Source organism: Dysidea avara, chromosome 1, assembly GCF_963678975.1.
Source record: "Dysidea avara chromosome 1, odDysAvar1.4, whole genome shotgun sequence".
In the NCBI taxonomy this organism is placed as follows: domain Eukaryota; kingdom Metazoa; phylum Porifera; class Demospongiae; order Dictyoceratida; family Dysideidae; genus Dysidea; species Dysidea avara.
The window spans coordinates 6263971-6281030 of NC_089272.1; the positions used below are offsets into that span (position 1 = coordinate 6263971).

The 17060-nt window shown below is 38.0% G+C and overlaps 2 protein-coding genes across 35 annotated transcripts in view; one reads left to right on the forward strand and one right to left on the reverse strand.

Moving 5' to 3' along the window:
- LOC136254412 (N-alpha-acetyltransferase 50-like) overlaps positions 1-17060 on the forward strand; it is an 854489-nt gene that overhangs the window by 424064 nt on the left and 413365 nt on the right. For 22 of the 34 annotated variants that reach the window (XM_066047227.1, XM_066047241.1, XM_066047283.1 and 19 more), the window contains 2 exons: positions 2091-2144; positions 4063-4461. The exons of 8 other annotated variants lie outside the window; for them this stretch is intronic. The gene's annotated coding sequence lies outside the window, so the exon portion shown is untranslated. Of the gene's footprint in view, positions 1-2090; positions 2145-4062; positions 4462-17060 lie in introns of those variants that run through there. 4 more of the 34 variants (XM_066047198.1, XM_066047121.1, XM_066047191.1 and 1 more) reach the window with 2 other exon arrangements.
- Positions 7096-7866, reverse strand: LOC136236111 (tripartite motif-containing protein 54-like). Its single transcript, XM_066026549.1, has 4 exons — positions 7831-7866; positions 7675-7753; positions 7485-7571; positions 7096-7409 (listed from the first exon to the last, which is right to left on the reverse strand). The coding sequence occupies exons 1-4, from the start codon at positions 7864-7866 to the stop codon at positions 7096-7098; spliced, it is 516 nt and encodes a 171-aa protein (XP_065882621.1).

Sequence of the window (17060 nt, forward strand, 5' to 3'; positions counted from 1 at the left end):
TTGAAGCAAACCGGTTTTGATGCGAATACCTTCAATGCGAATTCCGTGTGGACGGAACCAATTCGAATTAATGCGAATTTAATTCGAATTAGATGCACCGTGTGGACATGCCTTAAGTGACATATATAGATCATTTGTCTGGAAGTTTCAAAACTTATTTTCACCAATGTACAGTGAGAGATTTGAGTACCTACACTGTCACCATGGTACAGCCACCTACGGGGTACTAGTTCTGCCCCCAGGAGGATTTGCCTGTACTAATTGTTTAGGAGTTAAGTAGTGCAAAAGTCAGAAGTGTCCCAGAATTTCCATACCGACACTTTCTTTAGAGGTGTGTATTAACTTAGACACCACAACGTTACTTAACAATTTACAGAGGGTGTACACTGTAGCTGAACGTAAAACGGTTGACATTTCTACAGCATGGTGATTGCACCTCTTAAAGTGGCACTGAACCAATTAAGTCTAGCTGTGCAAAACAATTTGTTTCAACCCACACACTTAGGGGGCCCCAAAGCTTTGCTATTGTACAACTTAATCTATGTGTTGTGATAACCTGTGATGCTTTAGTTTAACATACGTACAAAGTTTCATGAAGTACCATGTGTTCATTTTACACCTACGTATATACATGTAACTCTGAAGTTTTAAGCCAATTGTTTTAAATAACTTGGGCAATGAACAACTTGTACACGTCTTTGGTTCCTTGCCTTTTAGAACAATTCTATGCTTTCCTTTTTACTGATAACAACATGTGAAGTAGTCAAAACGTACACCTGAGGACTACAACATCGGCTAACAACCCCATCAAGCCTGAATCGCAAAAATTTGTGCTATTGCAGAGTATCACTTACCTGATGCCTATACCAAATCTGATGGTCTGTGGTGCATAATTTTAAAGTTATTTAGCAAGAAAGGAGACTGTGTGGCTAATCAGGGATCACTTCATATAACAGTAATCATGCGATAGCAACTGGTGCTGTTCACCAGTGAAGTACAAGTGTAGCCAGACTTGTGACAAGTTAATGTTTGTAAATAGCATTGGTTGTATCTACAGAAGTACTGTAGCTGGGCGGTCTAAAAGAGCTTATTCTGTTAGTCCACTGAAATGCTTGTTGTGGTCTATGGATTTCCACATTTGTTCACACATTACCACAAACATGCTGTCTTTGTATGGCTGCTCTTAATTGGTTCTTCGCCACCTTACTGATGTAGCCAATTGGTTGACTACAAAAGAGCAGAATGCAGTAGCTGCAATTATACCACAGAGTTTAGGGGAATTCAGACCTAACAACAAGGAGTCATAGACCTAACAACAAGGAGTCATAGACCTAACAACAAAGAGTCATAGACCTAACAACAAGGAGTCATAGACCTATGTTCCTGATGTGTAAAGAACACCATTTCATCCTTGGCGCTATGTTATAAGACCGTTTCCTAATATCCCTTGAAGTATAAACAAACGTGAAGTGATAATTGTCTCCCCTTTTGGTGAACGGTGGTTTTTAACAGTGTTTGTCAATATGGGCACTATACAGAATGCAAAAACTCACACTAAGCTCGGAAAAGCAGCTTTACTGCTAAAACACCTACCCATAGCATAATGGTTATACAAGGGAGTAGAATGTGCTCTCAATTGTGTGAGTTACATAATGCAGATTTCATAGTGGAGTCTTTGCCACACAGTTTTGTACAAGAGAATTTCTATTCTACAACACCTTGTACTGAGGGTTTGCTACAATGTACAGTATTCTCTGAAATACTCCAACAAGGACTAACAGCATCATCGTGACTATGATGGTACAAGAAGTGCCCACGTAGCTAATCTAACCATGTATATTTGTGGGTTATAGGTTATAAGGTTTCTAATAGCCAGGGAACCCGTTATCCGCTTGACCGCCATCATAAGTGATCGTGTTTTAGAATCCATGGTGTTATGGTAGTCAAAATTAGACAGTATCAAAAACAGATACCATATTGCTCAGTACTAATTTATGTATACACGTGATATGTCTCACAGTAGTTGTCAACTATGATATGTTATGGAACTGATTTCAACAATTGTTTGTAACAGTATCTACCCCTCACAGGTACATTAAAACTAATGGTTGAGCAGATGAAAAAATTGTGGACATCATCTACTGGTGAGTCTTTGTTGTGTGTGTATAGTGTGTCTGTGTTTCATACATCTTGATCACTTTAACATTGTTTGGTGGTCAACTGTATAGAAAGGTCACCTTTCCAAAAGGTCAACTTACCAAGCGAGTCATTTGCACAATACATGCAGTGATCCTATTTGTTAAGGTCAACCAAAAAGTTAGTTAGATTTTTTAGACTAATACTTGAAAAACTTTTATCTGCGGATTTTCCTTTTGTTAATAATGTTCTAATAAAGGTGTCTTAAAATGTTCGGTTCTGCCAGTTTACAAATAGTCTTTTATATTTTATGGGAAATTCCTATGGTATAATCATATCAACTGATAACCTATAGTGTATACATGACCACCACTATATGGTACATTCATTGGTATAATAATGTTCCATTTTTCAACTCAAAAGTGATTTAACTCAGCCTATTCTAACGAATAATCATGCACTAATCCTATTCCATGGACATGTACATTTTAGCACTAGCTCATCTTGCTGGAAACGTAAAAAGTATTAAATTATATTTCTTGAATCCTTGTGTAATTTATAACACCATGTCTCCATATGACGTAGAGCTGTGAAACTGGCAGAATATCATAACTGGTTAATGAGCAGATCGTAACTGGCGGTTGTCCAGTTAACTGAATTGAATGACATTTTCTGCAACTTTATGCAGAGGAGGTATAGGACAGGTATTAACCCATTAATGGCTATATCATAGCAAGAGTTCATAATATTTGTATTCCCATACAAATATTATGAACTCTTGATAATAGCTAGTGCAGTCTGCTGTGAAACCTTACCGGATAAACCAATTAACAGGCCAGTGGTTATTAGTTGTTTTTTATTTTTTTCATAACCAACTGACTCTGATATGTCATGTGACCAGCCAGTATACAAGATAGCAGAATAAACAAATAGGTGAAAGCAGTCTTCCATAAACGATAATACAGTAATCTTTATTCCTTGTAGAATTTTTAGTGAGCATTAAATAGGATGTGCATAAAACTATCAATCCCAGGATGATTATTTGTGACTAGATTTTGGAAAAATGATTGAAATCGCATATTGGAAGTTTCGAGATAAATGATTTTAAAGAATTCAAGTCAGTATAACTCACCAAGGATAGCAACACGTATATGAAATTTACGTATGAGATGCACCAACCTATTACCTTTCTAGTACTTGTAGTTGCTTGTAGAGTTTCCCCCCAAATAAGATAGAAAATCAGAAAATCTGAACAGTTGGACGAGCGAAGTAGTATTACGAGTGTTCACAAAGGGGTGGCGGGGTGGGTAAGAGGCTTCACAATGGAGGCAGACCACAATTGGAGTCCAGACACGAGATTACAAGGCTTGCTGGTTTCTTAGTGGCTGATATGTAGCAAAATCAACAGAAAAAAAAATGTATGGCCAATATTATCAGCAGTAAACTACTGGTTCTTGCCAAGCCAAGCCCACCACAAGGCCAGAAACCACCATTCAAGCTCTCCACACCACCTAGAAAAGACGTCTGTTAAAATCAGCCTCAAGTATATAGTAGTACTGAGGGTCAAAACTAGTAGTGCAATAGTGTAGCTATCCACTGGTAGTAATAGTTTGATTTTGCCTGATGTGCGATTTGGATCAGTTTTGTAAAATCTGGTCACATTTTGTGTTGGTAGCACATAAAACTCAAGGGTGACTATCAAATGATACGTACTTGTATCTTAACTTCACTAAAGGTCTTACATACAAAATGTTACCAGGTACCATGTGAACACATGAAATTTGTTTTGAGAGTTTCATTATGGTCACCTTTGTTAAACTTTTATTAAGTTTTGCTGGTTTTGAGAGATGATCATTTTATACGTGAATACAAATTTTCTTTCAAACAGACTGTATTGTAATCATTAATGTTCTGTTATTCACACAGAAATGTTCAGATCAAATGGACACATTTAGAAATCAAAACACTTCAAAATGGTTCTACTAAGATGTAAGATGTCAGGGGTTCCACTGTATCCATTTTTTAGTCTTGTCACTCAAGTGTTTGGTCAGTTGATGAGGCACACTTACTCTGAAGCCATATTGGAATAAATGAGTCCTTGGAATATCACTGGCAGAATTCACATTTTTGATTGAGGCTGGAGCCTCCTCTGTGTGATGTCCTCAGCCACTGACCCCCTACTACCCTCACAATGGATGCTTAAAATACCGGAGACATACAACACAAAGCAAATCATAAATTATTCACAAACCACTAAAATTTACATTATTCAAAAAATTGTGTATATTCATTATCACATGTCTACTAGCATACTACTAACTTACATTATGTTCACCAGTATAGATAGTACAGTGATACATACACTTAGTACATAGGTGGTGGAGACGAGGGGGCCCACCATCCCCCCCCCCCCCCCCCCACTTTTATCGGACACTGATTGCAAGAAAAGATCGAGATACTCTAATAGAGCAGTCACAGTATTCAGAGAGGCAGTGTAGCAAGCTAATTAGCTACGTATGTGTAGTTATAAATAATTGGTGGAGAGCAGCTATTGTCAAGAGGTTGTAAACTTTTTTTTTTTTTTGATCTTGAACTTACAGCTGGCCTGGCCCTCTCACTCTTTGGCCTGCTCTACTGCCCCTGACTTAATATCACTGGATCTGGGAAAACTGGTTTTTTCATCCATGACTGCAGATTTGGCTTTTCACCAAGAATACAAATTAAAGCTACAGGAATAATTGAACTATATGTATCAAATTTCATGCTACTGTAGGCTTGAGTGGTCTGCATTTCCGAAGCCCAGAGGTGAGTGGCTAGGGGCCTTAACAGGTCTCTGGCCTACCTGGGGATGGCTGTATAGCTTTGTGCTAGTGAGACCTACACTGTAAATTATTTTGATTGTTAGACCTCAATAGCTCATAATTCATTCCTTTGCTTTCCTCTTTCATTTTGTAATAAACCTCTTTTCCTCCCCTTCTATTGGCATTCGCCTAATAAAGTCAACCTCCAGTTTAACAACACACTAAACACTTAAAACCAGCATTTCTCGATAAGACCAGTTTTCCCAGACTATAGGTCCTTGATCTAACACATAATACAATGAATGGAGCTGTTTTCCTACAGGGGGTGTAATATGTAGTCAAGGAAACATGTTATGATTGTAACGTTGTGGTGGTATTGTAGGAATATGGCTGATTAGCACTTGCAAGGATTCAGACTCCTTTGTGTCCTGTATTAGGTGGTTTATGTTGCTCAACAATATTGTCAGTACTAAGTAATAGCAGCTCTTTATAGTAATAGCAGCTCTTTATAGTAATAGCAGCTCTTTATAGTAATGGCAGCTCTTTATAGTAATCTTCTTATGGTACACTTTGAACACAGCTGAATACAAATTAAGACAACCCAGGAAAACTATGTAGTGTCCTTGTACATCTACAACATACATTATTGGTGCACACAATATTGTGTGCTGCAATTCTTGTTGGCTTGATAAACTGGCCATCTTCACTGCCTTTTGGTCCCCCAAACTTTAATTGTCAAGTACCATCAGCCACCAGTAGAGTATCTTCTGTTGTGTAAACTATCCCCAGGGGGCATCGTAACTTGGTCTCTCAGGAATAACATTCTCGAAGTTATAGTTGAACTAATGTTACATTAATTTTGCTTGTGATGTGGTCTCCAAAGAAATTGATAGCTGTAGTCCCCACATTTCACTAACCTTTTTCTCCTCACCATAATTTGTTAGCTTGTGACATTTTAAGCCAAAGCTTTCATACAGAGGTACCAGTCAGTCAGTCACCAAATTGAGGAACTTCCAAAAATAAAGAACTTTAAGCTACCAAGTAGTAAGGATATAGAAGAATTTTGTTCATTATTTGGAGAGTTCAGAGTTTTGGACAGTTTACTGTGTAGCAGATGGTGCGAGCTTACAAAAAGCAAAGAAGCACATTTCACTATCACACTGAAAGACAGCAAAGGTCAAACAGTTACCAATGTACCTCATGCCTACATTGTTGTACACTTAACCTGTTTAGCTAATAACTACCTAATAGAATGCCAACTCACACACAAACAGAATGGAGTAATCACTGTATCATATACTCCAGTAAACCTTGGTGAACACCATGTAACCATTACTGTTGAAGGGAGCCCATTTCTGGTAGTCCTTTCTTATCAATGTTCTAAGTGTTCAAAATCTCTTGGTAGGCATCGTTCAGTTCAGTTATCCTTGACATTACTGAGAAGTGAAGTTTTAGTCTTAACACTTCCCTGTCTGATAGTTGCTGTAACAACTGTCGCTCAACTTCAAACACTCTTGCATGCGACCTTCAGTAAGCTTTAATGTGTCTTCGTAAGTCTGGAGTGGACCAATGACCATTTGAAAGTTTTGTTTAATATCTGCTTCAAGCATTTCTGCTCTGTCAGATAACAATTTTATGGCTTGTTCTACACTTCTTTAAGTTTAGCAACATCACTGTGACGTAGTGTCTTTGTTTTTGTTCTGTCTTGCCAGTGTTGGGGGATAATGTGTTACATAATTATTACTTTTGTGGTAACAAAGTAATAATTATAATGAAATATGCTATAAAAACTGGTAATGTAACTCAAGTTCCTTTACTTTCAAGCATAACACATTACCTAAGTAATGAAGTTACTGTAACAAGTGTAATATTACAACGACAAGTAATGAAGTTACTAATCTCATTAGTAATTCACTGAGTAACGCATAGCCACAACGAAGTAACCAAGCCTACTGAATGAAGCTTATTCATCAGCTTCTTACTTATAACCAAGATTTGCACATTGTCCAACAACGGGTGGTAGTTTCACATGTGACAGCTTAAGGCTGTGGACACAAAGTAATATAATATGTAATATTATTATAGCTTTATTATATGGGTAATATGTAACTGTAACTAATAGTTCAGTAGCAAGTAATAATTATGTAATGAGTTACTTTTAAAAAGTATAGTGCCCCAACACTGTCTCTTGCTTAGATTTGATAGCTTCCAAGTTGGCACTCAAAGATTCCAGAGCTTTACCAAGAACATTCCTCTCGTCCTTAGAGACAGTGTCAATGAAGTTGTATGAATGATCTTTGTGAGCACAGTCTTTGCATATCAACACTTGACATGTAAGGCAAAACAATTTCACCTTCTCCAGATGTTGTCTACTGAATTCTGGTTTCTCTAAGGCACTGGGTGATTTGAGAGATTTCAATTCCTCCAGGGAAACACAATTATGATGTTCCTCTTGTGAGACTTGGCACAATCCTGACATAGGAACTCCTTGCAGTTGTCACAGAAGGCTACAATCTCAGGAGACCCATCTTCATTACAACTATATACCACATTTGACATTGTCCACTTTTTCAGCTTGTTCTTGTAACTTCATAACATCAACCAAATTTGATATAGTAAAGTTACTTGTAAGACCTGTGGAGTGTATGTAATATTGTAACAAAAATTGTGTATGACTAGTGTGTATGATTTGGATGTACAGGCTTACACCTCTATCCAAAAATTTACAATTGCTCACTTTCCACTCCATTTTCGTTAAGTGTGATGGAATTTCTGCACACTGTGATTCTTTTATCACGTGACTCACTCACGCTGTTCTGTAAACAGCACTGCAATAGCAGACAAGGGCGGTTGCAAGGAGTTTCTTCGGATCGTTTAGGAGCTCGTAACAAACTATTTGCTCGCGGACTTCATCCCACTCATCAGCCATCGTCGCCGAGGAAACCTGTATTCTAATGCACTTGTCAATTTCATGCCCCACCCCCGGGGAGGGTGGGGGAATACAGGGCATTTGACAAATCGCGGTGTCAAATTCCCCACTACTGGGGCAAAATCAGCTGTCAAATCCCCACTATGTCCCTACCCCTTAGTAGGGGATTTGACAATACCTCAAGGTTGACTAAGCGCATGTTTCATGCACGCGACTAGTAGCTAATAAACCTGGTATACACCTGTAGCTAGTAAAATTATAGCGAGTTTTATTGTTTAGAAATGCAACTACCAAAAATCGGTCAGTGAATCAACTGTCAATTGCCCCAGGGGTGGGGACAAGAAGCAATGTCAAACCCCTACCTGGGGTGTGGGAAGCCCGGGGGTGGGGCATGAAATTGACAAGTGCATAAATGTTCGTTCGTTCGTTCGTTCAAGCTCGTGAATGGCTCACGGATGAGGGTCCCATGGACGTTCCTACTTTGGACGGTTGGAGAAGATATAATTTGTGTGTGTTTGTTTTATTGTCTATATACGGCAATCTGAAGTTTGACAACAGAAGGTGGTGTGTGCTGGTAGTGCATGATTCGGGCAAAGTACGCTACAGGTACTGTCACTACTGTGCTAAATTTTGGGGACCGCCTTGTACAGGTTGAGGGTTGAATAGATTATCGAGGCCCTTAGGCGAATTAATTATATGCTTTTCATGGACTGTTTGCCTACTAGCAGCGACGGAGCAAGTAGTTGATATGAGGGAGGGCTGGGCTGACCCAGACTTATTTCTATAGTTTGGTAAGGTGAGACCAAAAAAAAAAAAAAAAAAGGTCACAACCAACTGACAAGAGCTTTCCACCTCACCAGCTACCATTTCTAGCTGATAAACTGCATAAAAATCCTTACATAGCTCGCTACACACTGAATACTTTATTAGAGTGACTGCTCTATTAGAGTATCTCGATCTTTATCACGGTTTTCAGCCCCACTCCAAGAAAGATAATTTCGGTGTGATATCATTCTGAGGGGGGCTAAGCTCCCCCTCAGCAGATCGAGGGGGTGCTTCAGCCCCCTAGCCCCCCCTTTCCGCCGCCTATGCCCACTAGTGGTGACCTGGCAGGTCGAACTGACTGACTGTTTTATTAGAGTATCTTTTATAGGTGCAAGTGCTCGGTAAAGTTCTGAAATAAAGTGAGGGAGCTCCGTTTGCTACTACACCTATGACTGCGTGCATTAATCAAACGGTATTACTGTACCGTTGAAGTAGGGATTGCCCCAAAAATTAAGCAAGGCGCCCAAAATTCCACCTTTGAAAATCATCCTAGAGACATCTTACCCAATGAAAATCACTTTTACGGAATAGTACTATAGTCCATATAATTTACATTAAATAATACAAAACACTTACAGGTGGCTGGATTTAGAATTTTAAAAGGCAGTGGATACTGAACCGAAAGTCGGTTCAAGTCATACCAGCTATTGAACCAACAATAAAACTTAGACAAAAGGGTTACGAAAAAACCAAAAAACTCAGCCGTGGCTCCAACCGTGGACTACTGGTGCATTAGGTGAGTGTGCTAACCACCGTGCTACCGCTGCTAGCTACCTACCTCCTGTACTTTTCTATCTGATAAATGTGACTCAAGTAGTAGTCTAAGCTGTATATAGCTAGTAAGAACGTAATGTGAAGAAGAAATCAAAGCTGAACCTGACCCTAACCTTAATGCTAGTTTGCGTGCCCTAAAGTTGAACACTCGGGACAACTACTAGACACCTGCCCTAAAGTTGAATACTAGGGGCATACCAACCCTAACATACAACTAGTTGCTTGATACTCGTGTAGATGGATGACTCAGGTATTTTGTGTTATCTAAAAATCATAAAAAATCACCAAAACTCAAAATTTAGTCTCGCTGCCTCACTGACTACAGTCACAAGGCTAGAGGCCAAATGAAGTGGCACACGGCCACCATTTTGTATCACAATAACAAACTCACCAGTGGGATGTTCCTTTTAGGGTTCCAACGAGTGTAGGCCCAGAGCCTTCTCTTTTCTTTTATCTTCAATCTGTCTTCTTCATCCAACAAAACCATATCGAGGCATTAATTTTCCATATGATTACTTTCTTTCAGCAGCATATTTAGATGCCACAGAACATTTCAGAGTTGGGTATCAGAAACGTTTTAGTCCCGATGCTACTGTAAGAGGTATACTAGCTAGATATATGGCAACTTCATGATTAGGGTCTCATTCGCGACTACACCCATCAAATAAAGATCTAGGTGGGCTAATAGCGATAGAATACAGATGCCACACCTCTTAACAATCTAGCTACTTAACAAGATGACCTCACCCCTTGTTGGTCTAGCTGCTGCACACTCCTTGGCTAACTCGAGATAATCTAATACAACAATCATGTGTGATATTCTAATAGAACAGTCACAAGTTATACTGTAGCTAGCTGTGCTGCAACAAAAAAACTAAACGAACTAGTATTCTAAAAAAAATTGTTGTTAATTTAAAAATGAAGTATAAGGGATCTATGCAATAAAGTAGTGAAACAATAGATAAATGATGGTATTACAGCGAAGCTCAGTGGGAAAGTTCCTACTTTGACACATTAGCTATGACAATTATTTTGTTTAATGCCAAAGTAATGTGCCAAAGTAGGGACGTTCTCACCGAGCTATGCTGTAATACCATCATTCATCTCTTGTTTCACTACTTTTTATTGCATAGATCCCTACTTTATTTTTAAACTAACAATTTTTAAAAAAAGTACTAGTATTAAAGAGCTTAAGGCAAGTTATAATAACTAGAATGGAATGGAATGGCCAAACTATTATGCTTGCTGTTTAGCTCCCTTGTACCATGTGATTCATGTAGCTGTGTGTATTTATTGCACATTACATATATCAAGACTGACTGTGAGGCGTATAGACATGATGCTTGTTTGAAGATCGAATTACTCTAATAGAGCAATCAGCTATCAGTGTAATATTTTTTTCTCTAAGCAGTTGTTATGTAGTAGTACTTCCTGTTCTTTATTGTTGCATTCCTGTATTTCATATAATGTAGCTGTAGTGTTCACACAGTATGACTAATGCTTGCATATGCATAGAATTCCTGCCATAGTGATCATGTTAGCTCTGGACCTCTAGAAAACCTTATAATTCAAAGAAGAGTATCAATGGATAAGAACAATTCCACTATTGCTGTCACAACATCTAGGTACCACTTCACGTGGATGACTACATGAACAGTTAGTTACTTCCCTAGAGCAATAAGAGAATGGAATGACCTCCTTCCACAAGTTATTGGCTCCAACTCACTTGAATAAATAGTAATTAGTTGTTACTGTATTAGACATTCATCGTAATGCTGTACTTAATCTATTAATTTATTGTGAATTGTGGCATACATAATCCCTCCTGGGCATAATCAACTGGATAGTGGGCTCAGTATTCAAACCACCTAGTTCATTGGTTTGCCAAAGCCAGACGATACTGGGCACATTCAAGTGTTCTTTGGCATAACTAGCTAGTTTTAATGTGTCAGTTACTACTGACTTGAGACTCTAATAATGCTAAAACAGTTAGTGACTGCTTAATTGTTGATTGCTCTATTAGAGTAGTTTGATCTTCATAGGAAACAGCATGTCACAGTCAATTCTTGAGGTAGTAAAGTACAATTTAACATATACAGCTGCATACATGACTATACTATAGCGTGCACTAAAGTTTGGTCATTCTGTTCCATTCCAGTTCCGGTTATTTTAACTTGTCAGAGTCACACTCTTCGAAGATCACGTGATATACATTTATACTTGAGTTTGCCAAAACACTGATCCACTGTGGCCATGAAGCATACGGTTACCTTGTCATGGCATTGCGGCCCTCTTTAACCTATGATGTTACAATATTAATTTGTGCCATGAACTCAGTACAATATTATTGCAAGACTGGTCACAGATACGCTCAGTCACTTAATCAACTGTGTATGTAAGGCCACTCCAATTGGCAATTATATTCTGATCCACTACCTGCAGGTTTAGAAATACAGGGAAAATGTACTTATCAGGTTTTTGAAATACAAATTGGGCTGCATTAAGTATGCTAAGGCCACTTCAACTAAATCTTTTGTTTCTCAGACTGAAACTAGTTGAAAAGTGGGTCAGTAGGTAGGTATAAATAAAATAAAAATAATAATAAGTGGTAATAATTTAACTGAAGTTATGGCAACATGTGCAACTACGGTGTTCGATAACAAACTATTAGTTATAGTTAGTACACCAAACGTCCATTCATACATCTGTTTTTACAACTCTTCTTGTAATAACCAAGCTCTCCCCAAGCATAGCAGATATAGATGGCCAACAATACGTCGGTGCCGAACATGTGGTCTTTAAAATGAACAAATTTAAAACATTTCATTTGCAAATTTTATGAGTCGGTCGGGTCCAAGAAACAAGAAATTTAGTTGAAGTGGCCTAAATCCTAACTGTAAGTATCATAATTTGCATTGATCAGTGGAAACTTGCAAGAGAGAAATGAGCATGGTGTGTAATATGATGGATATTCTAATAGAGCAGTCGTTTCATTGTTGCTTTGTTGTTAAATTCTGTCCACTCGCATCTAAAACTCGAGTTTCAAAACCTACTAAGTGTGTATACTGCCTATCAAATTGTTAGGATTCTTTTTGTGTTTTCCCTCCCTCCCCCATTTGCCCAGTTGGCCCTCATGCTTGTTGTACTATTAGTGATTAATTTATAAATGAAGTAGGGTTTCAGCGATAAAAGCTAGTGAAACAAGAGATGATGGTAGCTACAGTGTATGAGAGAAAATCCCTACTTAGCACTAGCAATGTTAGAAAACCTCTAAATTGCATGTTTTCACCATCTTCTCAATACCAAAGTAGGGATTTCCCTCATGGCTGCCATAATCTCTTCTTTCACTACTTTTATCGTTGGTAGGGACCCGCCGATTATGCTAGCATAATAATGAGCATAATAGGTGCCTGAAAGCATTGAGCATAATGCTAGCATAATAGGCTGAACACTTGTGGATTACCATAAATTCTTGCTTATCAAAATACATATCACAGAAAAAGATCGATATACTCTAATAGAACATTCAGTAATAATCAGGTAGCTGACTGTTCTATTAGAGTATATCAATCTTTTCTGTGACATGCATTTTGACAAGTAAGGATTTAGAGTCTGTGCTTCAGCAACTTACTGATTTTCCATAAAGTGTAAATTTACTAGAAAAACATGGGAACTGAGGTATAAATAATGAGCATAATTTGAGCATAATAGGTAAATATTGAGCGTTAATTTAAGCATAATAGGCAAAATTTTGAGCAGTACAGCATAGCATAATAGGTAAAATAATGAGCATAATCGGCGGGTCCCTAATCGTTGGACACCTACTTCATTTATCATTTTATAATTTTTTTTTGTTAAAGCATAGCTATAAAATAAGGTTGTAACTGCTGTATTAGAATATTTCGATTTTGCTACTCAGCTACACAGTAGATTAAGCAAGGGGAACATGCACAATACCTACGGAGCTAGATTGCTGAAGGGCACTGATTGTTTAAGGTATTGTGGCTGTTTGCACTTGTTTTATAAGCCCAGCTTAGCTGCTACCTGATGCTACCATGGATAGTACAGTCCATTAAGTGCCTCAAATTTCATGGCATCTAAATTTACTCCTTCAACAAAAGTGTCAATACAGAAAATTAATGTCTTAGTATAGTTCCTGGCATACCATTTAATTGAAGATAAAAAGAATAGCAAAGTGCAGAAGGGATGCAGGCATTTGTCGGAACCACAAAAGGCACAGCCACCCGAGAGCTGTCATAAAACGCAGATGCGTCGTCTGATTGCCTTGAAATTTGGAAAACTTATGGGTTTAAGGACAAATATTGGTACCAATTTTGGTTGAACAGTTGCAGAGTTGTTTACAAAAAGTAGCACCATGGGAAAACCACTTATGGGAAGAAGCTGAAAGTTGGTATGTTGATAGGTTAACTATTGAACCTCAACCTTTTGTGAGTTGGAAGAAATTGAGTTAAAGATCATGAAGATACAGCACAAAAACCAACAGTGTGTAACAATCAAGTTTTGCAAATAAAAGTTGATTACTTGCCTTGTCTACCTGGAAAACTGTTTTAAGGAATGAGCCAAAAACCAGTATATAGGCAGATTAATCATCATAGAAAAGCCTTTCGGTGGTTTAGATGAATCGGATTTAGTTATGCTGTAAGGCTGCATGTAGCAAGTGTGTTAGTTTGGCACCACCCACCCCCTTTACCAAAATAAAGGTCTGGTGAAATACAGATGCTAGATCATTTCTACCACCCAGATTTGGCAGTAGCCAATTAATGTGTGCCAATGACATTTGCACAAAAATCGCCTTGCAACATAATGCTTTTGTTCAAATTGGAGGTAATTATCTGACGTAACAAGAGTTACATGTGCTATCTAATTGAATTCCATTTGAAATGATTTGGTATTTGTATTTCTTACTTTTTGCGAAGGGGCGGATGGTGCCAGATTACAAGTGTGTATGATCAAGATACTCTAATAGTACCCTATCAGAGCAGTCATCTGAGTAATAATAAGTCACTATTAGAGAATTATGGCAAGTCACCATGCAGAGAATTTGGGCTATGTTACAAGTCAACTGTATAGAGAGTTCAACCATGCTTACAAGTCACCCTGTAGAGAGTTTAGCTATGTTACTGAAGAGAGTTCAGCTACATTGCAAGTCACTCTGTAGAGAGTTCAGTTATGTTACAAGTCACCCTGTAAGAGTTCAGTTACATTAGAAATCACCCTGTAGAGAGTTCAGGTACAAACAAGTCACTTTAAGAGGGTTCAGCTACAACAAGCCACCCTGTAGAGAGATCAGCTACAAGCAGTTCACCATTGTAAAGTATTCAGCTACATTAGAAGTCACGCTGTAGAGAATTTAGCTACAAACTAGTCACTTAGAGCATAAATTGGATGGCTGCAGGTTTGAGACTGCCCAGGTCCTGTCATGGATTTTTCTCCTTTATGTAATTTTTCAAACATACTTAATGTACAGTGGTGTGTCATCTTCAAACAAGCAGGTGTACTACAGACCTTCAGCACTTGTGCTGTAAAGTTTTTAAATAAATAAACCTAATTGTAGAGAGTCCAGATGCTGCACAACAAGTCACCTTGTGGAGAGTTCAGCTACATCAATTCACCCTGTAGAAATATTAGCTACAAACCAATTCATCTTGTAGAGTGTTCAGCTACAACAAGTCACCCCATAGAGAGTTCAACTATACGAACAAGCCAACCTGTAGGAGAGAGTTCATGTGATAATTTCATACAGTGTTTATTAAAAAAAAACAACAACAACATAATTATAAGCATGCACAAATAGTAGAATTGGAAACATCCATAAACAAAAATCTATCTATTGATCTCTCTTTCTCCTTTCTCCAGAAAAAGACAAGCAAAAGAAGCTCCAAATGTGGCCATAGGCCAACTTTGGAGTATGAAAATGCAACAAGAAATGATGTCTATACCAAAATAGCTAAGCTATAAAAAGGTGTGGCCCCCAAAAATCCAGAGTGAAAAAGATGGAAAATTCAAGGTGGCAGTCAAGAAATGGTTGTGATGGTAGGTAAATGGCAAAACATTTAACAGCAACAATTCAGGTAACTTTGGTGCCAATTCCTAGTGAAAGGTGACACAAAGCCACCTGAATTGTTGTTATTAAATCTTTTGCCATTTATCTACCATTACAGCCATTTCTTGGCCGCCTCCTTTGATTTCACATTTTTCCACTCTGGCTTTTTGGGGGGCCGCACCTTTTTTACAGCTCTGGCTGTTTGGTTTAGATATAATTATACACCACATTATAAAACAATCTGCACTCTTCTTTACATCCTGTATTACAGAGAAAAATAAGTAAAATGGAAATACCAAAGCAGCCCTATCCAGCTTATGGTGTGTAATTACTAAAGAAACCAGCTATTGCTTCATTTGTGCTAGGTTGATATAATTATTATGTGAAGCAAGTTCCTAAAGATGCTTAGTCTGGTGTAGCAAACTAGAAGACATTATGAATACCTATCCCTTTTACAATGGGCTATGTGGGTGTAAAACAACTGGAAAATGGCATATCTTATTCTAGCCAGGTACTCATCCCCTATGCAGCTATAAACCCTGCCATAAGACATACAGCAGTGGATTCAGTGCTTTGCACATCATTGCATTGATCACAGCAACATTTGTAAGAATATCATTTTAGGAATTCATCTTTCTACCTTGCAATTCTTTATTATGTACTGAGTCTTTTTTCAAAAGGTTTCACCTTCACATAATGCTCACTTCAAAAATGTTTGACAGCGTACTCACTCATGATGCAGTCAAATATACTGAAAGTTGCCAAAATTCCAGCTACATAATACAAATGTGTGTAATTCGTATAATCTACAACCTTGTCTACAAAAAACTCATTTAGAGGCAAGTTTGGCTACAGAAGGTAGTAGTTCACATTCATACTGGTTGGCGGATTTGTCTAACAGCTTCACCTTAAGAGGTGTAATTATGAGAATTTGTATACTCAATATGGCGCTATTGGAAGGCTGGTACATAAATTGTCTAGCTAGATAGCTCAATCCAAACAAGAAGTTTCTTTGTTTTTTCTTCTGTAGTGCTCTCATCTACCACATAACTGCAGTATGTGCTGGACATATCTGAAAATAACAGGCATAGAACATTATTTAGGGCCATTTGTGAGTCCTTTCCAGGAGAGTATTTGAACATCTATGGGAGATTGAATGGCTTCCCACATGTGCACTGTCACTGACCATACAGGTTGATGTTGTGCCACTGCTGAAAACTGTAACCAGTTTATGTTATCCCTTGTTCATATCAATTGTGACCGGGCCTGGGAAAATAGGGAATGTGGGCACAAACTACACTCTGTCACACAGTTGGTCATATCTCAGTATTGGAATAGAATATATGCATTCTATAATTTGCATTATAACGCCAATTAAATGAATAATATGTGCTGAAACGTTCATGGCCATAGCATAATGATATCTGAAGTTATGAGCCATAAAAGCTTGAAAATCTAGGGAAATTTTATTTGCATACATGCCCTATTTTCATAGACCTGGTAACAATTTGTGGAACTAATGTGAAGAGTT